General features: G+C 43.6%; 1 protein-coding gene across 2 annotated transcripts; it reads right to left on the reverse strand.

The window, feature by feature from the left end:
• Positions 1 to 142: 142 nt before the first annotated feature.
• On the reverse strand, positions 143 to 26,904 carry ARL6IP4 (ARF like GTPase 6 interacting protein 4). 2 transcript variants are annotated; one of them, XM_073627408.1, is made up of 6 exons: positions 26,812 to 26,904; positions 18,510 to 18,698; positions 18,007 to 18,378; positions 16,319 to 16,436; positions 8,854 to 8,923; positions 143 to 412 (listed from the first exon to the last, which is right to left on the reverse strand). In XM_073627408.1, exons 2-6 carry the CDS (start codon positions 18,679 to 18,681, stop codon positions 353 to 355), a joined length of 792 nt encoding a protein of 263 aa, XP_073483509.1. In that variant the 5' UTR covers positions 18,682 to 18,698; positions 26,812 to 26,904; the 3' UTR covers positions 143 to 352. The 2 variants fall into 2 exon arrangements, with proteins under 2 accessions (XP_073483509.1, XP_073483501.1); XM_073627400.1 differs by lacking the exon at positions 26,812 to 26,904 and adding an exon at positions 26,518 to 26,801 and having other exon boundaries at positions 144 to 412.
• Positions 26,905 to 27,168: the final 264 nt, after the last annotated feature.

Below are 27,168 nucleotides of genomic sequence, written 5' to 3' on the forward strand. Positions count from 1 at the left end.
ATTATGCATTTGGGTGCTTTGAATTGACTTGAATGGCAAAACGCAGATCAAACAGGGGCTTTCAAAAATGCAACACATTGTAAAGAATGTCAGCACTCAAACTATGAATTCAATACCCATATAAAATAAGACAAGTCACTGATTTTTTTTTCACGTCTGTTTATTTTTATATACACAGTATAACATAACCTTGCCAACTAATTTCTATCACAAAAATAAAAAAAACAAATTAAGTTTCTTTTCCATGAGAACACCATGGATTTGTGACATCAAGCCCAGTAGTCCAATAAGAGGAATCTGAACATCTGCCTGCCTTCACCACAAAGAATGAGGATAGAAACTCTCTGAGCCATTAGTCATAGAGCATCCCAGACCTCATTTGGAAAGTTAGCCCGTCATTCGCTGTCGCTTGCTGCAGGAAAGGATACAATAAATAAGGTTATTCACAGGCAATATTTAATCTACCGCTGTATAAGAAGTAAAGTCAGATGTGTACTCGGACTACAGTTGAGTTTTGCATTTAGATTGAAAATCCCCTTTAACTTCAAAGACAGTATTTCTCAAACCTGTCTTCAGGTTACAACAATGCATGCCATATGTGTAACCTCACACTTGTCCTACCTGTTTGGATAATGTACTATAAGTGGAGCCTAAGGACAAAGTGTAAAAAGAACAAACATGACTATTTGGTTCCACAGGTTCAGAGACAATTAGACCCAGTTGATAGTTTACCTTTTATGCTAAATATCCAGGCACTTGACAAGCCTAATTTTTATGGGGGACGAGGGTGCCTCCTGCATTATTTTATGGCTGTCGGCCTGCACATCACTGCTTGTGCTCACTCCAGGTTTCCCCATTTTAAATAATTGGAGCACTTATAAAGCAATTGGTTCTCTACTATTTCTTGAGCACTTTTCCAACAATTGGAATGGCTAGCTGACATATCCTGATGCTTAACAAATGCAAGAAAAGTGATTTCAGCATTTATTAATAAGCAGTTGATCTGACAGTAAGTTCCAAGAAATATGGTGTTCCCATGCATGTCACTACCATCCACATGTATAGGGATTTCAATCTTTAATCTGGGATGTGGCCACATCTATTTCTCACGATATACCATTGCCATTCGGAATAGAAGCAAGCTAATCTGTTTTTTTTTATGCTCTGCTGTCAATAAGTGCAGTGCAAAGTAAGGTTGTCCCGATACCGAGCATTTGCCCAAGTACTTGTACTCGGGCAAATGCTCCCGATGCTTCCCCGATACCTGTACAGTCAGCGGTGATCGGCGTGTGAGGGAGTCACAAGCTTCTCCCCCAGCGGCTTTCAGCGGCTTTAGTGAAATACAGCGGTGATCGGTGCTTGTAACTCCCCCATACGCGATCACCACTGACTGTCACTGCATCCTCCTCCATGCCCCCTCCATTCCTCTGTCCCCCTCCGCTGTCCCCCTCTCCTCTGCCCCCTCCGTTCTGCTGTCCCTCTCCGCTGTCCCCTCCGTCCTGCTGTCCGCCTCCTCCTTCCTTTGTGAATGGACAGTCAGCTGACTCTGTCTATTCACATAACTGAAACATTGTAATCTCCTGTGATTACGATGTGTCAGTTTATGAATGGAGAGAAGCCGCTGTCTTTTCTCTTCATTCATTTCAGTGCAGCTGAGGCTGCTGAGAAAGGGACTGGGGAATCTCTATCCTCTGTCTCTTTCTCTGTCTCAAGGGGGAGATATCAGAGGTCTGTTAAGACCCCTGATATCTCACCAAAGCCCCCCAACAAAAAAAACAAAAAAACACATATTGCAATAAAGAATAAAAAAAAAATATTATTGTAAAAAATAATTGTAAAAATTGTAAATAAAAAAAAAAAAAACACACACATACACCGTTCCCCCCCCCCCCCCCCCCCCCCGAAAAAAAAGAAAGCATTGTTTTAAAAAAAAAAAAACACTGACACGTGACATAAAAAAAAAAAAAAAAGTATCGGTATCGGCGAGTACTTGAAAAAAAGTATCGGTACTTGTACTCGCTCCTAAAAAAGTGGTATCGGGACAACCCTAGTGCAAAGTAGGAAAAAGTATCTCTATATGAGATATTCTTTTTTTTTTTTTTTTTAACAGTAAAGGTTTTTATTTAACAAATCAGCATTACAAAATCATCAGTGTGCGACAATTAGTAATCAGTCATTACATCATTATGGTAAGGCATCCACTTAAGGAAACAGTGCAGGATCTCACAAATGCATATTTACTAGCTTCCTGTACATCTTGTAACATATAGAGAGATAATGAATAAACAATATTGCGTATTTTACATATAACCCATTCTATCCTGTTTTTCAACTTACATCCAAGTATTAGGCAACCTTATTAGTAATTCCCCTCTAGTCTTCATCCGCATATTCCCTGTCTCCCTCCCCCAATGAGATCGTAGGATATTCCTACCTGGAGCCAGCTCTGAGGATCAGCAGGTGGCATATTCACTACCCCCAAGATCCGGTACATGTGCGAAGAGTTCCTCCAGTTAAATATGATCATCATCTGGCACGACCCGATGACCCCCCGTGTCCGAGGGAGGGGCAAGCCCCAAACCAAGACCAGGGAATCCGTCACTCAGTCCCCAGCTCCCGGTCCCTCAACCACGCGTAGCCATCCAGGCCGACCAGACCTTATTAAATTTAGCAGGACACTGCCTGCTTTCATATGTAAGTTTGTACAGTGGCAGCACTGAGTCTACCGCCCTCTTCCAGGACCCGAGGGTGGGGGGCTCAGCTGACTTCCAATGTAGCATTATCTCCCTCCTTGCATAGAACAGCATAAGTGTTATAGAAAGTTTAGTGTATCTGTCCCCCTCTACATCACCCAAGTAGCTCAACAGAAGCAGCATGGGATCAGGTGATAACTCAGTTTCACATATGTCGTTTAACACCCCTGTAACCCCTTCCCAGTATGGTCCAAGCTTCGGGCATGCCCACACCATGTGCCAAAATGTCCCCTCTCTGCTCCTGCACCGAGGGCATGATGGGTCGACAGGGGGGTTAAATTTTAGCCATCCTATGCGGAGTGAAGTAGGCCCTATGAAGAAACTTTAACTGCATGAACCTGTCCTTAGCTGCCAACACAGTTGGGATGTAGGTCGAGACACAATCCTCCCATTCCTCCTCCCCCAGTGCTTGAATATCCTCCTTCCATTTGTCAAAAGTACGGGTGGGCTTAATGTCATATGCTACCGTCAGATATATGTACAATGTGGATAGGGGCTTCCCCATTGCACTTGAGGTCAAAAGTCGCTCAACCGAGTCCGGTTCCAGAGTCAGTTTATCCAGGAATTGTGCCCTCATCGCGTGTCTCAATTGCCAGTATTTGAAGTCAAAAGTTCGTGGGAGAGAGTACTGCCGTTTAAGGTCGTTGAAGGACGTTAGCCTACCATTGGTTATAACATGTTTTAGAGTTGTTATTCCCCGTGTGGCCCACTGAGAGGGATCTGGAATATCATAGAGATGGGATAGGGCAGGATTACCCCAAAGCGGAGTGTGAGGAGATATGCGATTTGGCTCAGCATATATTGCCCTGGCCTCCCTCCACACTCTAATGGTAGTTTTCATTGGGGTCGTCAAAGGGTAGGGTGCCTTGGGACCCCTGTACACTAGGTTTGACAGGGCCGCGTAAGAGCCTAAGATGGCAGCCTCGAGTCTAACTGCGGGGTTTTGTCTGGGCTGAGAGAACCACCAGCGCACCGTAAACAGCGGCCCAATAGTATATCAAAAAGTTTGGCAGGGCGAGTCCCCCTCCCGATAGAGGAAGGTAAAGCACCCTCTTTGCCACTCTGGGGGGTCTCCCAGCCCAGATGAAAGCGGTCAGAATCCCCTCTAGGCGTCTAAAAAAGGACTTGGGTATATGGGATGGTGTGTTACGGAAAAAATACAGAAATTTCGGGAGAAATACCATTTTAAGCAAATTAATTCTGCCTACGGGGGTGAGCGGTAGAGTGCGCCAGGCTGTGCATTTTACTGTGAGTTGGGAGATGAGGGGCTGCAGATTTTTTTCCAAAAACTCGTGGGTAGTGTTTCTAATTTTAACACCCAGATACGTGAACTCGTCCACCCACTGAAGTGGGGTGGCAGTGTCCACTCTGGGAAGCATGGGATGAAGTGGAAACAAGACCGACTTATCCCAATTTATGCGGACACCTGAAAATCGGGCGAAGTTTTCAAATAAGTTTAGAGCTTCCTGCAATGACTGATTGGGATCAGCAAGATAAAGTAATGTGTCGTCCGCGTACAGGGACACTTTTTCTTCGATTGTGCCTACCTTTATTCCCTTCACCCTCGCCTCCGCCCTCAGGGCAATGGCAAGGGGTTCTATCGCCAAGACGAAAACCCCCGGCAACAAAGGGCAACCCTGACGGGTGCCCCTACCCAGGGGGAAAGAATCAGAGAGGGTTCCGTTAGTACGAATCCTACCTGTGGGGTTGGCGTAAAGCATCCGTAACCATTTTAGAAAATTCGGCCCGAATCCAAATTTCGAGAGGACCTCCCATAAAAAGACCCATTCTACGGAGTCAAAGGCCTTCTCGGCATCAAAGGAAAACCACCACTCCAGCTGACTCCGCCTGCGCCCTATCCATATGGGTAAAAAGCCTCCTGATGTTGATGTCCGTTCCTCTCCCCGGCATGAACCCCGTTTGGTCCGGATGTATTAGGGCTGTTATTACTGTGTTAAGTCTCATGGCCAACACCTTGGCCAGGAGCTTAGCATCAACGTTTATTAGGGAGATGGGGCGATAAGATGAGCATAGAGACGAATCTTTACCTGGCTTGGGGATTACAACAATCACCGCCTCACTTAATGAGTTTGGAAGTGTCTCCAGTTGTTGCGCCTCCGTTAGCATAGCCTGTAGTTTCCCCGTCAGCTCCTCAGCATACTGTTTATAGAACTCGACGGGTATCCCGTCTGGACCCGGAGATTTGCCCGACTGGAGTGACTTAAGAGCTTTCAGTAATTCGTCCGTGGTGATGGGGGCATCAAGGTTGTCACGATATTTTACCGTCAGAACCGGGAAGTCAATAGGCTCCAAGTAATCGGTCAGTTCGTCCCTAGTATATGTGACCTTAGAGCCATAGAGATTTCTATAAAAGGAGGCGAAGCTATCGTTTATCTCGTCTGAGTCGTATGTGAGACGTCCGTCAGGTCCTTGTATGTGTGGTATGCACATCCCCCCCTGTTGTTCCCTAGACAACCAGGCCAATAACTTCCCTGACCTCTCCCCCTGTTCGAATATGCGTTGTGTCTGGGCAAGAAGGCTTTTTCGAGTGAGGGAAGTGCGGATACGGACAACCTCCCTGGTCAGAAGTTGAAGCGTGTCATAGTCACCAGGGTCCTTCGTCCTAAGGAATTGTGCTTCTTGCAGGTCTGCCTTCCTCTCTGCGTCAGACAAGTCTGCTCGCCTCTCCCTACGAACCCTGGCTATAATAGTCTGGTATCTCCCTCTGGTGTATGCTTTGAAGGCATCCCAAACCGTCATTGCACTGGCCGTGCCAGGATTGGTATCCCAGTACTCCCTCATAGCCCCTCCGAAGTGTCCATCCACCGCCTCATCCGACACCCAGAATCTGGACAGTTTTCACAGGGAAAGTCCTGGAGTGTGAGATAGTTCCAGTGTCAGGAGGAGCGGTGCATGGTCAGACACGCCTCTGGGAAGGATCCTGATGTCTTTAACCCTAGACAGGGCAGAGTGGTCCACATAGGCCAAGTCGATCCTGGAGAAGGATCTGTGTGAGGCTGAGTGGCAGGTGTAGGCCCTACGGTGAGGGTTCCTCCATCGCCACACATCCGTCAGACCGTATAGCTCCGCCCAGTCCGCCAAGCCGAGGTGGGGGTGCCCAGTACTGGACATCCTATCCACCTCCGGATTGGGGGCCATATTAAAATCGCCCAAAATAGCTATATTGTCACTTTGAAAGTCCGCTATCTTAGAGGCTACCTGGTGCAGGAGAGGTATCGATGCTGGGGGGGGTAAATACACCCCCACTATTACCCATCTCATAGAGTGTATCTGAGCGTGAACCACCACATATCTACCCTCCGGGTCAAGTACCAGGTTCAGCAGCCTAAAGGGGAGAGATTTATGGACTAGGACACTTACGCCCCTCGCAAAGTTAGAGTACGTGGAGTGATAATGATATCCAATCCAGGGTTTCTTCAGGGCCATAGTTTTCCTACCCACTAAGTGGGTTTCCTGTAATATACAGACATGTGGGCTGTGGGTTTTGATGAATTGGAACACCAGTGATCTCTTAACCTTAGAGTTCAGACCCCTGGTGTTCCAGGATAAAACACTAAGGGGTGCCATAATTGTACGGTAAATTGGGGATGCGCAAATTACAAGGATGCTCTTCCCTCGAGGCTGCCACCCCGACCCGGAGGATACAACATACAAGGCCATACATTACTGACATTTGCAATGCATTTATAACACATTTTTGCAAAACCAAACTTTTCAAAAACAAAAGTTTAACCCAAAACAATAAATCTGCCCTTATGGGGCCACTAACCCCTCCCCCCACCCCACCCAACCCCTTGAAACTGAGGCAGGCATCCATCCCAACAAAAATCAGCACGCCGGCTGCAAAGGGGGGGTCCCGTGCAAAAGGCGGTTCGACCCCTCAAGAGTCCTTGGGGATCTCAGGTGAGCCGAGTCGCTGTCCTCTAACTTGGGGCTCCGCCGGGGCACCACCAAATCTTTCAGGGGGACCCGCAATAAGGAGGGTAACTGAAACAAGTCAATTAAACATTAGGCTGGGCCCAACCCTGCATATATATGTAATAAAAATAAAAATAAAAAGGAAAAAAGGCAAAAATGGTGAAACAAAAAGATTTTTTTTAGGAAAAAGAGGGGTAATTCCGCCATCTGAATGTGTGTGGTGATCCGGTTCCCTGAAGTCCCTGTAGGAGAGGAACATTACTCCTTCCAACTTGAAAGTTCTCCACCAGGGGCACTGACTTAATAGTTGTGGGTCCCTCATGGAGGCTGTCACATTTAAGATCAGGTAGTCAGGTGAAATTGAACTGCCTCATATTAATACTCAGGGCCCAGTGTATTCAAACATGAACAAACAATAATTCCATATCAGGCTCTCGGTTGTCGGTCCTGGGGTAGTGTGTCAAGCCAGGCGGATGCCTCCCTGGGGGAGGTAAAAAAGCGAACTGATTCACCATCCTGAACCCTCAAACGCGCTGGAAATAGGACACTGTAGCGGATGTTGCATGCCCGTAATGCCGCTTTCACATGGTCAAATGACTTCCTGAGTTTCTGTGTTTCTATCGAGTAGTCAGGAAAGATCATCAATTTGTTGTTTTGATACCGTAAGTCACCCACATTCCTAGAAGCTCGCAGGATCTCGTCCCTATCTCAAAAGTTGAGAAGTCTAAGAATAAAAGTACGAGGAGGGGCCCCAGGAGGGCCAGGTTTGGGTGGAATTCTGTGCGCCCTTTCCACTGCATATTGGGGGGATAAACGAGCCTCCGGTAGAAGGTTGCGTAGCATGTCCTCCACAAAGCATGTGGGGTTGTTGCCCTCAGCCCCCTCCGCCAAGCCCACAATGCGCAGGTTGTTGCGCCTGTTCCTGTTCTCCGCGTCCTCTGCCCTGTACTCCAGGGCCTTAACCTTAGTTTGGAGAGTATGGAGTGCTGCGCTGTGTTGAGCGACTGTGTCCTCTGCGTCACTGACCCTCTGTTCTGTTTCTGTCACCCTGGAGTGGAGCCTGTCCATATCCTGTCGTAAGAGGCCCACATCCATTTGTACTGTGTCTATTTTTGCAGTGAGCGTGGATTGGCATGTGGCTATGGCTGCCATGACCTCTGCCAGCCAGGGGGGTCTGGCCTCAGCAGCCTCCATTAGTGCAGTCTGTGAGGCCCTGTGTACACTGCGAGTGGGTCTGGGTGCTTGTGAGGGTGCTGGCTGTGGGGGGGGGTATCTCTGGGGAGGGAGGGAATTTATATTTTTTCCCCTTACCGGCCGTTGCGCCCGACTGGCGTCGCCTCATTCAGGATCCGCTGGGGTCCCCTGCGTCTGGAGGTCCAATCAGAATGTCCCTGGTGATGCTAGGGCAGGATGAGAGAGGGCTCCCTGGGTCCTTCAATCAGCTCCGTTTCCTCCACCGGCGGTTCCGGCCGCCCTTCTAGGCGAGACCGCGGCTTCACCTGGAGCCTAATGGAAGTAGGCCTCCATGTCCACATCAAGGGGAGGCCAGGTCCGGGGGATGGCAGTCAGTCGGCGGCCGCGACGGTAGGGAGAGGAGAGCTTGTCAGCGCCGTTTTCTTCCGCCGATAGCTCCGGCCGCTCTTCTAAACGAGACCGCGGCTTCACCTGGGGCCTAGTGGAAGTCGTAGGCCCCGCGTCCACAGCAAAGGGACCGGCGGCCGGGGTGGGAGGGAGAGGGGATCAGAGTGTCCGCTAGCAGGGGGCCCCCACCGACCTCCAGGCTCCCAGTGCTGTCCCGCTGTAAACCCAGGAAAGTCCGCCAAGCACGAGGACTAGGCCTCTAGAAATCAGATGGCTGCTCGCCCCTGTGCGAGCCCTTCAGGGTCCAGGGAGCAGCTTGTGAGGTGCACAGTTGTCCAGATGGCCTCAGATTGCAATTTGTATGCCGATTATGTGCCGATGGCTCGGATTATAGAGTGGGCCTCGGCGGAGCTCTGGAACAGGCGACTGCTCACCTCGCCATCTTGGACACACCCTATATGAGATATTCTTCGAATCATCAGGTGAAGAGACATCATCCGTATGTTGTCCAAGTCTCTATTAGACACTAAACTTAAGGAGAATGTAGTGAAATGTATCAAAGGAATTCCAATATACATACCTTATTGATCTCTCTGTGCTTGTCCCTGCTTACAATTTCTTCCAGTACTTCACCATCTCCTTTAATTAGCCTGGATAAGACACAAATAACATACTGAACATTAATTTTACGTGTTGTACATGAAAGATCTTTATTCTTGATATAGGCTCCTATGAAGTACAGTGGGTATAGAAAACAACCCCCCCATTAAAATAATCACATATTGTTGGTTTGCAGCCTGAAATGAAGACTGACACAGTATTTGTTTTATCCACCTGTATTGACTAGTGCAACTTATAACATCCAAGTGAAAGATAGAACAACAACATGTCAGAAAAAAAATAAAAAGCAATCACCGAGTTGGAAAAGGAATCGCCCCCTGATGACAGTATTTTGTACCACATTTTGCTTTAATTACAGTCTTAAATCTGTTGGGATATGTCTCTACAAACTTTGCACATATAGACTTTGCAACATTTGCCCATTCTTTGCAGAACTGCTCAAGTTCAGTTAAATTTGATGGTGACTGTGGACTGCAGTCTTCAAGTCATTCCACAGATTTTCAATGGGGTTTAAGTCTGGGCTCTGACTAAGCCATGCAAGGGCATTCACCTTTTTCCTCCAACCGCTGTGTGGTCATTGTTGCTGTGTGCTTTGGTAATCCCATTGATAACTTTTTGGCAGAGGACAGCAGAATTCTCCTTAAGAATTTGATGGTATTTTGCCCCATCAATTTTCCTTCTATCCTGACAAGTGTTCCAGTCCCTGCTGCAGAGAAAACCCCCATAACAGGATATTACCACCTCCATGCTTTACTGTAGGTATGGTGTTATTTGGATGACGCGCTGTATTGGATTTCTGCCAGACATATCATTTGGTGCTGAGGTCAAATAATTCAATTTTTGTCTCATCTGACCATAACACCTTTTTTCATGTGGCCTCAGAATCTTCAAGGTGCGTTTAAGGTGGTCAGAGGAGACTAAAATTGAATTGGACTGGAACACTCGTCAGGATAGAAAGAAAAATGGATGGGGCAAAATACGTGAAAATTCTTAGGGAAAATCTGCTGCCCTCTCCCAGAAAGTTGTCAATGGGAAGAAGGTTTACCTTCTAACATGACAATGACCCAAAGAGCACACACAGCAACAATGACCATCCAGTGGTTGTAAGAGAAAAACGGTGAGTGTCCTTGCTTGGCCTAGTCAAAGTCGGGACTTAAACCCCATTGAAAATCTGTGGAACGACTTGAAGACTGCAGTCCACAGACAGTCACCATCAACTTTAACTGAACTTGAGCAGTTCTGCAAAGAAGAGTGGGCAAATATTACAAAGTCTAGATGTGCAAAGTTAGTAGAGACCTATCCCAACAGACTAAAGGCTGCAATTAAAGCAAACTGTGGTCCAACAAAATACTGACATGGGGGGTGAACCTTTTTCCAACATACCGATTCTGTTTTTGATTTTTTTTTTTTTCTGACATATTGGCATTATATCTTTCACTTGGATGGTATAAGTTGCACTAGTAAATACAGCTGGATAAAAACAAAAAAACGTCTTCATTTCAGGCTGAAAATCAACAAAATGTGATTATTTTAACCTGAAGCCGACCACCCCATGCAGATTTACTGCAGCAGGGCGACTGCTCTGTGCAGAATCACGTACAGGTACATGATTCTGCACTTCTGGGTCTGGGGCACGCAAGCGCACTGCCGTCGACCCACTCCCACTGTGATCGCACACAGTGGGAGACAACCAGCGGGTCTGGGGGATACGATGTCTGCTGGGACCTGCGATTATTTGAGGCACAGGCAGAACAGGGATCTGCCTATGTAAACAAGGCAGATTGTCATTTTGTGACAAGGGAAGGCAGTAATCTTGTGTTTCTGCTAAGCAGAAACACGGATCTCTGCCTTCCCACTGTACAAGCACCCCCCCACCCCCACACACAGTTAGAAAGCACTCCCTAGGAATACATTAAACCTTTTGATCGCCCCTGATGTTAACCCCTTCCTCTGCCAGTGTCATTAGTTCAGTGCATATTTTTTAGCACTGATCACTGTATTAGTATCACTGGTCCACAAAAAGTGTCAGTTAGGTGTCTGATTTGTCCGCCGCAATATTGCAGTCCCACTATAAGTCGCTGATTGCCCCTATTAATAATAAAGAAATAAAAATAAATAAAAATTCCAAAAATATATCCCATAGCTATAACTTTCAATATATTATAAGCTTGTTGGGATTTTTTTTACCAAAAATATGTAACAGAATACATAATGACCTAAATTGATAAAGAAATTAGATTTATTACATTTTTTTTTTTTTATTGGGTATGTTTTATAGGATAAAGTAAAAAATATATTTTTTATTGTGCTACTACACAATCCGTACTGTACTGACACAACTAGAAATGTTCACAAAGACTCAATCGGTACTGTACTGGCACAAGCACAAACATGTCTGCAAAGATTAGAATTAGTACAGAAACAATTGAGTACTCTACATTAATTTTATTTTTTTCCACTAACATCCACATTTTCAACACAAGCTTTTAGGGTGTACCCCCTTCTTCAAGGTCCAAGCAGTACTAAAAAAAAATGGTGTCATGGACAGTACTCTATTGTTTTTGTGACAAGTGCACAAATACGGCAACAATCACCTCAAGCAATCTGTACTGTAGTGACCTAAGCAATCAAAGCAACACCCGACTGCTATGGTTGCACCTTACACAGAACATTTGCCTATGTTACTTGGATTAGAATACTGTGCAGTGGCAAATGTACAGAGAGCAATGGTCAGCATACAGTGTTCAGCTGTTTACAGTGTGTATTGAATAAAAACTGCTGCCCTGATATCATAAAACATAAACTTGAATCCACTACAAAAACGGCAACTACCACAATGAAGTAAATTGTGCTAAATATAAATACATACAGTCAGGTCCATAAATATCGGGACATCGACACAATTCTAATCTTTTTGGCTCTATACACCACCACAATAGATTTGAAATGAAACAAACAAGATGTGCTTTAACTGCAGACTTTCAGCTTTAATTTGAGGGTATTTACATCCAAATCAGGTGAACGGTGTAGGAACAGTTTTGTGCCTTCCACTTTTTAAGGGACCAAAAGTAATAGGACAGATTAACAATCATCCATCAAACTTTCACTTTTTAATACTTGGTTGCAAATCCTTTGCAACCGGTGCGTTCTTTCTTTTTAAGGATGTTCCAAACAGTTGATTTGGCCACACCTAATGTTTTTGCTATCTCTCTGATGGGTTTGTTTTGTTTTTTTCAGACTAATGATGGCTTGCTTCATTGATAGTGACAGCTCTTTGGATCTCATATTGAGAGTTGACAGCAACAGATTCCAAATGCAAATAGCACACTTGAAATTAACTCTGGACCTTTTATCTGCTCCTTGTAAATGGGATAATGAGGGAATAACCCACACCTGGCCATGGAACAGCTGAGCAGCCAATTGTCCTATTACTTTTGGTCCCTTAAAAAGTGGGAGGCACATATACAAACTGTTGTAATTCCTACACCGTTCACCTGATTTGGATGTAAATACCCTCAAATTAAAGCTGAAAGTCTGCAGTTAAAGCACATATTGTTCGCTTCATTTCAAATCCATTGTGGTGGTGTATAGAGCCAAAAAGATTAAAATTGTGTCGATGTCACAATATTTATGGACCTGACTGTATAAAGTGTCCATATGAACAAATTGTTTATTTTTTTTTTATAATCACTTTTTCTTTATTAAGACATATTCCAACATACAACATAGAAAAACACATTGCACAATACAGTATATCTATATAAGTCTTTTCATTAACATACACCACACTAACCCCCCCCCCCACCCTGGGAAAACCCACCGGATACTTGATCATGTCAACTTCAAAAGAGAAAAAAAGGAAAAAACCCACCCACTTGCCTACCCATAACCAAAACTCAATTTGTGCAAAATATTATTCAAAGTATAATTAAGAAGGGGGCTTTACAGCGCCCTATTACATGTGTCAAACAACCAACAATATAAAAAAGGAAGAAAAAAAAAAGGGGATAATTTCAAATTACTATTTTTGTGTCCTATTATGTTTAGTGTTTAAATTCAATATAATCTCACTCCACCATTTCATTTTTATACCTCTTCTCATTTCAGTCTACCCTTCTTTATGTGATTGCATTACGTGTTGCCCATCCCGTGCCTAATTTACTATTATAACTTATTCTCTTCCTTTAATGACACCAATCATCTCTCCACTGTGCCTCCCAGAGGAGGAAGAAAGAAACAACACAAAAAACAATACAAAAAAAGAAAAAAAAAAAAACCCACCTCCTCCCAATTTCCCCCCACCAGATCCCACAGACTATCCGATCCATAACGCAGCATTGCCCCCAAAAGGGTTTAATCCACCCCTATTTCTGAGGAGTAATACAGCCATGCTGCCCATGTATCTTTAAATTTATTCTGTTGGTCTTTAACCATATGTATCCATCTCTCTGCTTCCACTATTTTTTCAGCCTCCCTTTTCCATACAGCCATGGGTACTTCCCCCAGTATTCGAACCAAATCAACCAATGGAAGCAATTTACCCTGTGGGGCCACGCCAGCGCAATTACCCTTCCCGTCCATTCCCCAGCGAACTAAACTCCCTTTCTCTTCCCCCGGTGAACACCAGGGAAATGCTTCCAATAATGTTAAAGGGGATATTGGGGAGGGCAAACTTTCCCGTACTGTTCATTCTATCCCAAATGGATAGCGATGTCTTTGTCAGTGGTGATGCATATTCCGACAACCCCCTATAAGAAACCGGAATCCAGGGGGCTCCGGCCAAGTTCCTACCTGCTAATGTTTTCTCCAAGGGCACCCAAATTTTACTAGCAGAGTCGTGGCACCAGTTCATTAAATGGACCAGGGCCATGGCTCTGTAAGAAAACGCTATATCCGGGAATCCCAACCCACCCTCCCGTTTTGATCTCCTCAAAATCTTGTGTGCCAACCTGGGATGTTTATCTCCCCACACAAAGGTCATAAAAGCCCTTCGTATTTGTTTAAAAAATGTCTGTGGGAGTGTTATGGGTACGGTATGTGAAACGTAAATAAGCCTGGATGGGAGATGTTTTCAGACAGAATGGCATTGGTGGTGAATGGCACAAAAACGGAACCAATTTTATAGTGATCGTATCTGCATATAAGACATTTTCTGACCAATCACACACTGCAACTTCAATATGCATGACCGTAGAGTGGTTGTGCACCTAAGAGATCTCCCCCCCCAAAGACTTTTAGTCTCTAATTTATACACTTGCAAGTTCTCTACTTATGCCCACACATGTCAGATGGTATAGGACCCCAAAAATGTTTACCCTGATAGATGTTGGAGTTGCAATAAAGCTGAAGGCACACCTTCTCGGACAACAGTACAACACACCACCACTTTAGTGTCAGGAACATGCTAGATTTTAAAACAGCTTAATATCTCCTCCATCACTCATTTGTAACCAGGAAGCATTACAGGAAATCACTGACTATGCACATGATCAATACTGCTAGGCAATGTGTCCCCATCCACTGGTTGTTACTCCAATACCCAAGCAAGAAAGAATGGTACATCAGGTTGAATAACGTTGTTGACATGGAAGAGCTAATTCATATTGCACAAGAACAGTTAGAAAAATAACTCATCTTGACTGCATTAGCATCTCCACTTTGTTCAAAACATTGGAATTTCGGCCACCTCCAGATGGCACCCCACACCCCCATACTCCAATTCCTATACCACTGTGGAGCTCTCTTCCGGTACCTCCCCCCTCATCTAATACCTTTGAGTTTTCTTCAAACCCCCTTTCCATCTACATCCTGCACACCTTCCCAAAGTGCACTTTTTTTTGGTTTGTTTCTTCACCTTGCACGATTCCACAAACCCTCCTCAGCACCACCTCCTGGTTCACCACTTAGTAGCAACTAGGAGCAAGACCTTATAGGTGCCAACTCAGCTTCTTCTGCCACACACTACAACACCCTGGAGATACTCTGCAACCTCTGCATGACCACTGATACCACTCCTTACATACATTCACCCTTCCTTTCTGCACGGCCCCATAAAAACTCAACTCTGGAATTTGCAAAAAGATTACAATATGTGTTTGTAGCACTAAGGAATGTAATATGAATACTAAATGTATGCCTATCAGGCTATACATTGATGAAAATGTTTAATAGACACTCTAGTGTCATACCGGAACAGTTCTGTACCATTCTCACTTTTCACACTAAAACCTTCCACATCATTTACTGGAAAAAAAAATATTGTGCTATTTTATTTTTTGTCATTTGAAAATCTCAATAAATTATATATAAGGCGAAAAACACTGGTGTCAGTGAGAGAAAAAACATTAGGGGGTACTAAATTGTGGTAGAGGCTCTGCTAGGGCTTGGTATGGAGTGATCTGGGAGACAATATAGCAGACTGTGGGGAGTAAAGGTTCTGGAGAATGATGAAGGCTCTTAATCAATCTTGGAGGCATATAGCAGGCTGTTTGAAGCAATGTGGGAGACTGGGGGTGCTCTGCAGGAGGTTAGACGGGGTACTTGCAGGGGGCTATGTCCAGCAGGGATACCTGCCTTTCTTCTACTTACTTTTCAGACCTACCAGCACAGGTGCCCACTGAAAATTGTTACTTCCAATTCTTGCTCTCTCTAGTCATGTAATAGGTCACATGACAGGGAAAGACGAGCTGAAGCATCCAAATAGAGGTGCAGCATTTAAAATAACCATACTAAAATAAATTAAAGTGCAAAAACCAAATTGTGCAACCTCTTTCTGTTTTTTCACTTTAATATATTTTGGGTTCGTTTTTTTAAGCGCTACACCTTTATTTGGATGATTTTGCTTGTTATTTTAGCCCATATGGACTATAATTAGATGTTCATCTGCCGAGGTATTTTATATAGTGATACCCCATAAGTGCAAAGTAACTCCCATCCCTTCAGGGGAAGAAGACAACTAGGACTCCTCAGCAGGCGCCCTTGCTGCTTGGTCAGGGAATCCATTAATCTCCATTGCCTCTCCATGATGTCAGAGGGAGAAGTGCCTACAGGACATCCATTAAAGCTCTACAGAATGTCCTGGATCCTGTAAAACACTCAAAGTTCTTTCCTCTATGCCACCCTCAGCCCTAGGCCAAAGTCCAATGGGGAAGATCTTCTCATTCAAATTGATGGACTGCTGTGCCAGTGCAAACCATGGTTCGTAGAGCCACATCAATGTAAACCTAGCCTTAGAGGGTATCAGCCTATAATGACCGGTGTACTAGGTTAGCATCAATGGTAAAAGAAAAGCCCCCACCTTCTTAATTAAAATGTGAATCTGAACCCATTGAAAACTGCTGCATTCATTCATCTCTACAAGAATACAACCCAGAGATGGTCACCTCTACTACAGTACAAATATGAAAATTACATAAACCCCGTACCTCATTCTACCAGTTTCAGGATCCACAACTTTTCGGATAACACTCTGCCGTGCATCCCACTCCTCCTTGGTCATTGGCTTCATTGCTTGAATACGGCTCTTCTGCTCATCAGTCAACACTGTTAATCAAAGAGTAGTAATTGTAAAACCAATTATAAAATATCAATTCAGATAAACAGTCTGACAGAAAGGCAGAGTACAAAACACTATATATTCATTGCAGCTCGTAAGAGCCATTAATTATGTAACACTCACAGAAAAAGGAAAGATTCAACCTTGATACCAGCTGTAATATTTTAAAGCATGTTACCTTGCTGGCATTTACAGAGTGCTAGCCATAAATGGTCAACTGTTGACTTATCATATTAAAGTATATGTACATTTTTTTTTCTTTTGGAAAGAGCAGGGTAAAGGTTAAAACCCCTGCAAGGTTATTCTTTGCCATCTGTGTACAATTGGGAAAATTTCCCTTCACTTCCTGTAACACAACAAGGCGTTAGAGGACATCAGCAAAAATTAGGGGAACTCCACTCTTTAAAAGCTGATCCTGGAACAGGGGTGCCAATTGGAAGCTTTCCTTTTACCTCTTGTTCTGGAGACAACTTTTCAATTCTATATTTTCCCTCACTTTCTTTCTCAGTGACAATGGTCACCAGTACAAACAGAGAGGCGAATAGCTGACAGCAATAAAAACTTGGAGAAAGGTTCCAACCCTCCTCCACACTAATCAAACCTAAAAAAACAAAGATTTGCCTAGAGATACGTTTTAATTTCATGGGCTTTCTCAGACATACACCATGATGTCTAAAAAAATTATGTCAGGAACTGGTGACCAAGTTAATGTCAATAGAGAAACTGCTCAGATTCTCCTTAAGGCTCCATTCACACTTGTGCAACTTGTCATGCGACTTTGGACATCAAAGTCACATGGCAAGTTGCAGCCCATTCTTTTCAATGGCACCCGCTCAAATTGGTGCGACTTAAAGTTAAGATTTGGAAAAAGTGGATTACCTTTACCTAATTACCTATATTTTGAGTATTTCTGAGTGTTATTGAATATTTTTGAATATTCCTGAAAGTTTATTTCTGATTATTTATGAATAGCTTTTCGAGTATCTGTGTATATTTTGGGAAAATTAGATGTAGCTGTTTAGATGATGATTGACCTTGATTTTTTGTTGTTAGTGTTTGCTTGTTATAAAATTTTCAAAAATTAAATCTGATAAAATAAAAAAAAAAATTAAAAAAAAAATCAAAAAGGTGCCTACACTACTTTGGGCCAGGGAGTGTCGAGTCAGATTAAAGTCACACTCAAAGTCGCACTGGAAATCGTGCGGCTTAGGAGTCACGCTAGTGTGAATGGAGCCTAAAACTCATTGATTAACGGATTTATTTACATGCCGATTCTTACAAAACCCCACATAGCATTACATTACTCTCAGCTGCAGGACAATTAAAAAAAAGAGGCTGAACTAAATTGTGTAGAACAGCTCAACAATCATGTTGGAGCCTTTCAAAGATGTCACTGTATTTTATTTTTCAAACAAAATCCATTGATTGTGCTGGATTCAATAGATCCTTACTCCTACATAACATTTTCTGAGCACAGGTCACTACAGCTCAACAGAAATGTATAAACTATGCCTGTGTGCACACAAGTACATCAAGAGACAAGACCAAATATTTCACCTGGACCAATTTCTTCAGAAGACTCCTGAGGCAACTCTAAAGATGGTCCCTGATGAGGTTCTTCTGTTCTGCTCTTGGCCTCCTGAGCTTTCACTTTAGACAAGCTATTCTTTTTGACTTTTTTGCTTTTCTTTTTCAACTTCTTCTTTTTACCCTTCTTGTACTTTTTCTTTTTGTGATGTCTCTTGTGTTTAGAACCATCACTAGATTCATCTGAAGAGGAAGATGATGAGCTGGAGCTATCTGAAGAAGATGATGATGATGAGGATGACGATGATTTTGCAGCCTTCTTTTTCTTCTTCTTCCTTTCTGGTGAGGAGGAGGATGAAGAAGAAGATGATCTGCTCAACTTCCTCTTTCCACGCTTCCTTTCTACCGAAATAAAAGGGAAAGAGCAGATTAAAGTTCTACGAAACCATACAACAGTTTTCACACATCAGATTTTGTACTTTATCCCTAGTACAGGTTAACGTCACCCTGCTCAGGGTAGTTGTGTGACAAACCTTTCCTCAAAACCTCGGGGTGGTATTTGGAGAGGGATGACCGCCTTCTTGAAGGTGAAGGACTGCTGCTGTCACCCCTGTGCCTTGATGCAGATTTCTTTTTCACTGACATGTGGTGAGATGGATGAGGGCTCCTACTACCAGGTTTCTTCTTTGTCCCAGTGTCATCCATGATCGTCGCAAACAAATCTGCATTCAAATATATTTATTTAAAAATTACAATAGAATTTGTTGCTACGGCTGTGGGCGATTCCAGAAGAATTAATGCCAGTTCACAAATGAGCAAACTGGCGATAATTTATTAATTATATAGTATTATAGTATTATATTATAAGTATTTATATAGCGCAGTCAATTTATGCAGTGCTTTACACATATATATTGTACATTCACATCAGTCCCTTACCCTCAAGGAGTTTACAATCTAAGGTCCCTAACTCACATTCATACATACACATACTAGGTAAGGCCAAGGGACAGGAGCCAATTATCCTACCAGCATGTCTTTGGAACGTGGGAGGAAGCCAGAGTACTTGGAGGAAACCCACGCAGGCACAGGGAGAACATGCAAACTCCAGGCAGGTAGTGCCGTGATTGGGATTCAAACCAATCACCCTAGTGCTGCTAGGGGTAAGTGCTAACCACTTAGTCACTGTGCTGTGTAATTAAGACCAACACAAAGTCGGTGTAAACAGGGAGGGGGTGTTGTGGGTTCTTTACGTTATTATTATGTTTGAATGTGTTTTAGATTTACTTCATTGGTTGCTAGGATGAAGGCTGCTCACGGTCTAGCGACCAATGAGGCAAGTTACACTGAATTGACAGCTGGTGGAACCTGTTGGGGCACTTTAAGAGACTCATTACCCATCAGGTCCTCCTTGTCTGGGATTTACAGTGGGCGGATCAAAAGCAGCTGTTCAGTCCAATAGTGGCTTTGGAATCCGCCCACTGACATCCGCTGTCAATCACAGGCAAGGCAGACCTGACACTGAACTGGTCTCTCAGCTCGCCCACCAGACAACTCAATTTCAGGTCCATTGTGCCTGTTGGGTGGATGGAGCCTCACAGGAAACTCTTAGGTTGGCCATTAACTGTTTCCAGGCCCCCCGCTGCACATACTGCGGCAGGGCGGCCCGGCTGTGCGAAACAACGTACCTGTACAGCGTTTGCTTCTTTCGGGTCTGGGGTGTGCACACATCGCCGGAGACCCACTCTCGCTGTGATTGGACACAGCGGGAGCCAATCAGCGGGTCCGGCAGCCGCGATGGCTGCTGGGACCCGCTGATCGTTCCGAGGAGAGGAAGAACGGTGGTCTGCCTATGTAAACAAGGCAGACCGCTGTTCTGCCAGAGAAGAAAATGGAGATCTTATGTTTCTGCAAAGCAGAAACATGGATCTCTGTTTTCCTCCAGTGTCAGCATTCCCCCCACAGTTAGTAGGAGCACACTTAACCCTTCGATCGCCTCTGGTGTAACCCCTTCCCTGCCAGTATCATTTATACAGTGACAGTGCATTTATTTAGCACAATATTAGTGTCACTGCTCCGTAAAAAGTGTCACTTAGTGTCAGATTTGTCAGCAGCAATGTCGCAGTCCGACATTGATATAAAAAAGATATAAAAAAAAAAATAAAAAGTCCAAAAATCTATCCCATAGTTTGTAAACGCGATAACTTTTGAGCAAACCAATCAATATATGCTTATTGGGATTTTTTACCAAAAATATGTAGCAGAATACATATTGGCTTAAATTAATGAAGAAATTTGATTTTTTCCATTTTTTTTATTGGATGTGTTTTATAGCCGACAATTAAAAAAAAAATATTTTTTACTTTCTGTCTTTTTTTGTTTATAGCACAAAAAATAAAAAACGCAAAGGTAATCAAATACCACCAAAAGAAAGCTCTATTTGTGGGAAAAAAAGGACATCAATTTTGTTTGGGTACAGCGCTGCAGGTCCGCGCAATTGTCAGTTAAAGCAACGCAGTGCAGTATCGCAAAAATTGGCTTGGTCACGAAGAGGAGTAAAACCTTCCGGGGCTGAAGTGGTTAAAGTGGAAGTAAACCCATCGATTTAAAGCGGATTTCCGCCTTGGGGAAATAAAATTAAAAGCCAGCAGCTACAAATACTGTAGCTGATGACTTTTAATATATGGACACTCACCTGTCTAGGGAGCCCGCAATGTCGGCGCCCCAGCCGATCTTCGGATCAACTATCAGGAGCAGCCGTTTCCATTCCAGGTAAGGGAACCCGGCGGGCGGTTTTGGGCACACATTCACTCTGTGTTCCCATTCGATCCCTGCCGAGTTTCCACATGCGTGGTCACCATCTATTTTGGCTGCGCTGCTTGGAGCACATGATGTCAGCAGTAGCAGCCATCCACGCCCCCGGGAAGGTGATTGGGCACCAGGGGAGATCAATGCTAATGGCTTCAACTGGGGCAATCAAGTAAACTTGCATCACTATATATATATATATTTACACACAGTATCTCACAAAAGTGAGTACAACCCTCACATTTTTGTAAATATTTTATTATATCTTTTCATGTGACAACACTTTACACTTTGCTACAATGTAAATTAGTGAGTGTACAGCTTGTATAACAGTGTAAATTTGCTGTCCCCTCAAAATAACTCAACACACAGCCATTCATGTCTAAACCACTGGCAACAAAGGTGAGTACACCCCTAAATGAAAATGTCCAAATTGGGCCCAAAGTGTCAATATTTTGTGTACCACCATTATTTTCCAACACTGCCTTAACCCTCTTGGGCATGGAGTTCACCAGAGCTTCACAGGTTGCCACTGGAGTCCTCTTCCACTCCTCCATATCGACATCACGGAGCTGGTGGATGTTAGAGACCTTGTGCTCCTCTGCCTTCCACTTGAGGATGCCCCACAAATGTTTAATAGGGTTTAGGTCTGGTAACATGCTTGGCCAGTCCATCACCTTTACCATCAGCTTCTTTAGCAAGGCAGTGGTTGTCTTGAAGGTGTGTTTGGGGTCATTATCATGTTGGAATACTGCCCAGCGGCCCAGTCTCCGAAGGGAGGGGATCATGCTCTGCTTCAGTATGTCACAGTACATGTTGGCATTCATGGTTCCTTCAATTACTTGTAGCTCCCCAGTGCCGGCAGCACTCATGTAGCCTCAGACCATGACACTCCCACCACCATGCTTGACTTTGTTCTCCTCACCTGGTTGCCACCACACACGCTTGACGCCATCTGAACCAAATACGTTTATCCTGGTCTCAGACCACAGGACATGGTTCCAGTAATCCATGACCTTAGTATACTTGTCTTCAGCAAACTGTTTGCGGGCTTTCTTGTGCATCATCTTTAGAAGAGGCTTCCTTCTGGAATGATGGCCATGCAGACCAATTTAATGCAGTGTGTGGCGTATGGTCTAAGCACTGACAGGCTGACCTCCCACCTCTTCAACCTCTGCAGCAATGCTGGCAGCACTCATACGTCTATTTCTCAAAGACAACTTCTGGATATGACGCTGAGCGCGTGCACTTAACTTGTTTGGTCGACCATGGTAAGGCCAGTTCTGAGTAGAACCTGTCCTGTTAAACCGCTGTATGGTCCTGGCAACTGTTCTGCAGCTCAGTTTCAGGGTCTTGGCAATCTTCTTATAGCCTAGGCCATCTTTATGTAGAGCAACAATGATTTTTTTTCAGATCCTCAGAGAGTTCTTTGCCATGAGGTGCCATGTTGAACTTCCAGTGACCAATATGAGAGTGTGAGACAATAACACCAAATTTAACACACTTGCTCCCCATTCACACCTGAGACCTTGTAACACTAACGATTCACATGACACCGGCGAGGGAACATGGCTAATTGGGCCCAATTTGGACATTTTCACTTAGGAGGTGTACTCACTTTTGTTGCCAGCAGTTAATTAATGGCTGTATGTTGAGTTATTTTGAGGGAACAGGAAATTTATACTGTTATACAAGCTGTACACTCACTACTTTACATCGTAGCATAGAAAAGATATAATAAAATATTTACAAAAATGTGAGGGGTGTACTCACTTTTGTGAGATACTGTATATATATATATATATATATATATATGTATATATATATATATATATATATATATACACACACAGTGGGGACGGAAAGTATTCAGACCCCCTTACATTTTTCACTCTTTGTTATATTGCAGCCATTTGCTAAAATTATTTAAGTTCATTTTTTTCCTCATTAATGTACACACAGCACCCCATATTGACAGAAAAACACAGAATTGTTGACATTTTTGCAGATTTATTAAAAAAGAAAAACTGAAATATCACATGGTCCTAAGTATTTAGACCCTTTGCTCAGTATTTAGTAGAAGCACCCTTTTGATCTAATACAGCCATGAGTCTTTTTGGGAAAGATGCAACAAGTTTTTCACACCTGGATTTGGGGATCCTCTGCCATTCCTCCTTGCAGATCCTCTCCAGATCTGTCAGGTTGGATGGTAAATGTTGGTGGACAGCCATTTTTAGGTCTCTCCAGAGATGCTCAATTGGGTTTAAGTCAGGGCTCTGGCTGGACCATTCAAGAACAGTCACAGAGTTGTTGTGAAGCCACTCCTTTGTTATTTTAGCTGTGTGCTTAGGGTCATTGTCTTGTTGGAAGGTAAACCTTGGGCCCAGTCTGAGGTCCTGAGCACTCTGGAGAAGATTTTCGTCCAGGATATCCCTGTACTTGGCCGCATTCATCTTTCCCTCGATTGCAACCAGTCGTCCTGTCCCTGCAGCTGAAAAACACCCCCACAGCATGATGCTGCCACCACCATGCTTCACTGTTGGGACTGTATTGGACAGGTGATGAGCAGTGCCCATGCGGGCTTTCATGTGTCTTGCACTAAGGAAAGGCTTCCGTCGGGCCACTCTGCCATAAGGCCCCGACTGGTGGAGGGCTGCGGTGATGGTTGACTTTCTACAACTTTCTCCCATCTCCCGACTGCATCTCTGGAGCTCAGCCACAGTGATCTTTGGGTTCTTCTTTACCTCTCTCACCAAGTCTCTCTCTCTGTGCCTTGCCACAATTCTGTCTCTGAGCTCTTCAGGTAGTTCCTTTTACCTCATGATTCTTATTTGCTCTGACATGCACTGTGAGCTGTAAGGTTTTATATAGACAGGTGTGTGGCTTTCCTAATCAAGTCCAATCAGTATAATCAAACACAGCTGGACTCAAATGAAGGTGTAGAACCATCTCAAGGATGATCAGAAGAAATAGACAGCACCTGAGTTAAATATATGAGTGTCACAGCAAAGGGTCTGAATACTTAGGACCATGTGATATTTCAGTTTTTCTTTTTAAATAAATCTGCAAAAATGTCAACAATTCTGTGTTTTTTTTTCTGTCAATATGGGATGCTGTGTGTACATTAATGAGGAAAAAAATGAACTTAAATGATTTTAGCAAATGGCTGCAATATAACAAAGAGTGAAAAATTTAAGGGGGTCTGAATACTTTCTGTCCCCACTGTGTGTATATATATATATATATGTGTGTATATATGTATATATATATATATATATATATATATATATATGTATATATATGTGTATATATATATATATATATATATATATATGTGTATATATTTATATGTGTATATATATAGCTCCCGCCCTTCCCACATTCAGCCAGTGCAGTCCGCACGGTTAACACATGCTGGATGTGTGTATGAAAGAGCCCTTTTTTTTTTCTCTCAACAAATTTAAACGTTTAATGTCCCTCTACAGCTCTTCTTTTTCTTGTTTGACTATAGGTCTTTATAGGAGATTGTTCTCTTTTTGCTGCGGTTATCTACCATCCAGCTCCATGCAAATATTTATTGGCCTCTTACTCTTCCATTAGGTATGTTTCATTTTTGCATTGTTAGACTTGATACACTTTATTGGATGTTTGTTTTAAATTTATACAATACTACATTCATCATGATTATTATAATAACCAGTGTCTATAAGAATCTATAAATCATAATACCCTTCAAAAAATGTTATGGATCAGCTAAAGAATGTCCTTATGCTTTGATTCAATTCAGTGAATGTGAGCAAGCTGCCTCTGTTGCCTTCTACGAGACAGCCATTGATTTTCTGTGGGGCTTGAGGTCTGGGTTGGGCTGAGACCTGTGTGGTCTGCATCACTGAGCCATTACCAGTCGCTCTGGACATCCAGTCACGTCCATATCTTTGTAAGTGCATTATACTTGCTTTGAATGTCATATGGGAATAGTAAAACCATGTACAATCTGGTAAAATTGAATATAAATTTCATTATGCATTTTCTTTTGTTTTCTTGATATATGTATGATTGCTCCCACTTCCTTATCCCCTGATGAAGACTTTATATAAGTTGAAACGTGTTGGATTGATTTGGTGGATATGCAATTTATTTTAATACTTTCATGTATCCCTGCAGTATATGTATATTGTAGGAATGGTACAAGATCAGGATGTGAAGTGTCTAGACCAGCCAATTTTAAACCTGTTCAATAAAAGTTTTTATTTTTTTACTTTTTATAGACCAACTTGTAATTGTGTGATTTCTATTGCTGCAACAAAGTCCCATGTGAGATATCTTTTGTCTAGTGTATCAGGGATGGAGCAGCCCTCTTCCCATGATATAACTGCTAGTCTCTGCTCCCGGCAGTGAAGCCTTTCAGCTTCACGCCCAATTCCCTACTGCGCATGTGCAAAGCTGCGCTTTCTGACTGGCCCGGCGGCAGAGAAAAGAGGAGAGGGCCGAACTGACGGGAGATCGGGTTGCAGCCTGGTCTCCCGGAAGTGGGGAAGGGGACCTGTCAAAAACAGATCCCCTGTTCCCCCCCGAAAGGTACCAAATGTGACACCGGAGGGGAGCAATTAAGCGGAAGTTCCACTTTTGGGTGGAACTCCACTTTAACAATTTAAAAAAGAAGTTACATTCCCAGCATGCCAGGATTGCTAACGGTCACATTGGTTGTGCTCTCAACCAAACTGTCAAAGCATTCAACAGCAGTGGCAATTCCAAAGCCGCTATTGGACTAAATAGCAGCTATGGATTCGCCCACTGCAGTGTCAGTGAACTGTAAAGCGTAGTTGATGGGGGAACTAGTGTCTCAGTCCCCCATCAGGCTCCACCCACCCCCAGTATAAACCTCCTGGGCCATGCCTGACAGTGTGAGGGCACACGGAGGAGGAATGTTTAGTGTGGGTACTCTGACTTATGTACCAGCCTGTGACAGGGTCATGACTCGATACAAACACAATTCTAAATGGTGTCTATGACCTCCTCAGAGAATGATGAAAAAAAGGGGGTTTGTTAGGGACTTTAACAAAGCCACGTCCTGGCTTGTGGCACCCGGCCACCTTACCACCAATTAACGTATCTGAGTAAGTAAACATGTACTTAGTGTAGGGTTTATCTACCCTTCCCTTGTTCATGTTATCCATTATTTTAACCTGGTTATTTGTATATTACTACTTCATTATAGAATCATCATGTGCTTTTCTCCTGATGAGTGGTTCAAAAACCATGAAACGCGTAGAGCTACCAATTGCCGTGCTTCTACTAATATATACCTGAATTTCAAGCTACTACCGTATTACCTTATCCACAGGCCTAGAGAGGCAACAGGTCCTGCAGGCCTTACCGCGTTAATAATTTTACCCAATTCTAGTCTTGGTGAACTTTGGAATGTTATTGCTGTTTTATTATGAGCTATCGTTGTTACTAATATGTTCAATATGAAGTTTTTGACACCAATACTATATCTATGTACCAGCATTGTATGTATGTATTACTGTCACAACCAATAAAATTCCTACATATTCACCAAGTAATTCTGTTGCTATCTTGTGTTTCACACAAAGTCCCGCCTCCCTTGTTCTCTTCCTCCTCAGATAATGTACTAAGACACTGCTTTATCCTGCTCTCTACCATTATTAGGTGGGAATAGTATGATAAGTCCAGTCTATAATGCACACAAACAGATAAGTTGTTGCACACCTGAGTCATGGAGGCTTGTGGCCTGCAATGTGTTCCTCTATATACATTGTTATCACAGGCACTTCACTGGGTTCCCTTCCGACCTGTCTGCTATGGGCTGTGGAAAGCAGCACCGCGCATGCGCATCACTCTGCCAGCACCGACCATAAAGCTATTAGAGAGCTCCCCGGGAATTTCATTCATAACGTACACCGAAGGCTCGCCCCCTCCCCCTGCGAACACTGAGCCTGCGGTCAGCATGCGGCAGGGGAACCCACAGATACCTCGAGCGTTTTCTATGCTATGATGATTTACCTGATCTATCCGCTGTGCAACTCTTATATGCGCCCCCCTGCAACTGTTCCGGTGTCTTTAGTTCCGGGTCTTTTATTGGAGGGACTTGGGACAAGTGTGTGGGCGGCTGTTCACACAACTAGCAGCCCACAGAGGGATTTATTATATTCTTCTATCTGCATCAACACCTCATGTACTGTTACAGGGACACTAAACTTCTATCCAAGAAGTTTAGTCTTAAGGCGGAAGAAAATGCTAACACTAATTAGCCACTTGCGCAATGGAAGATTTACCCCCCCCCCCCCCTTCATGACCAGGCCATTTTCCCCCTGAGTTATGTAACTGACTATTGCGCGGTCACGCACTGCTGTACCCAAA

The sequence above is a fragment of the Aquarana catesbeiana genome, linkage group LG01, assembly GCF_042186555.1.
Source record: "Aquarana catesbeiana isolate 2022-GZ linkage group LG01, ASM4218655v1, whole genome shotgun sequence".
Classification (NCBI taxonomy): domain Eukaryota; kingdom Metazoa; phylum Chordata; class Amphibia; order Anura; family Ranidae; genus Aquarana; species Aquarana catesbeiana.

Excerpts from the sequence above, each read along its gene's own strand:
- ARL6IP4 (XM_073627408.1), bottom strand. The coding sequence starts at position 18,681 with ATGGATGACACTGGGACAAAGAAGAAACCTGGTAGTAGGAGCCCTCAT. Across the intron at positions 16,437-18,006 it reads TTCTGAAGAAATTGGTCCAG|TGTTGACTGATGAGCAGAAG; the intron begins GTGAAATATTTG and ends TTTGATTAACAG. Across the intron at positions 8,924-16,318 it reads CCTGAAACTGGTAGAATGAG|GCTAATTAAAGGAGATGGTG; the intron begins GTACGGGGTTTA and ends TGTCTTATCCAG.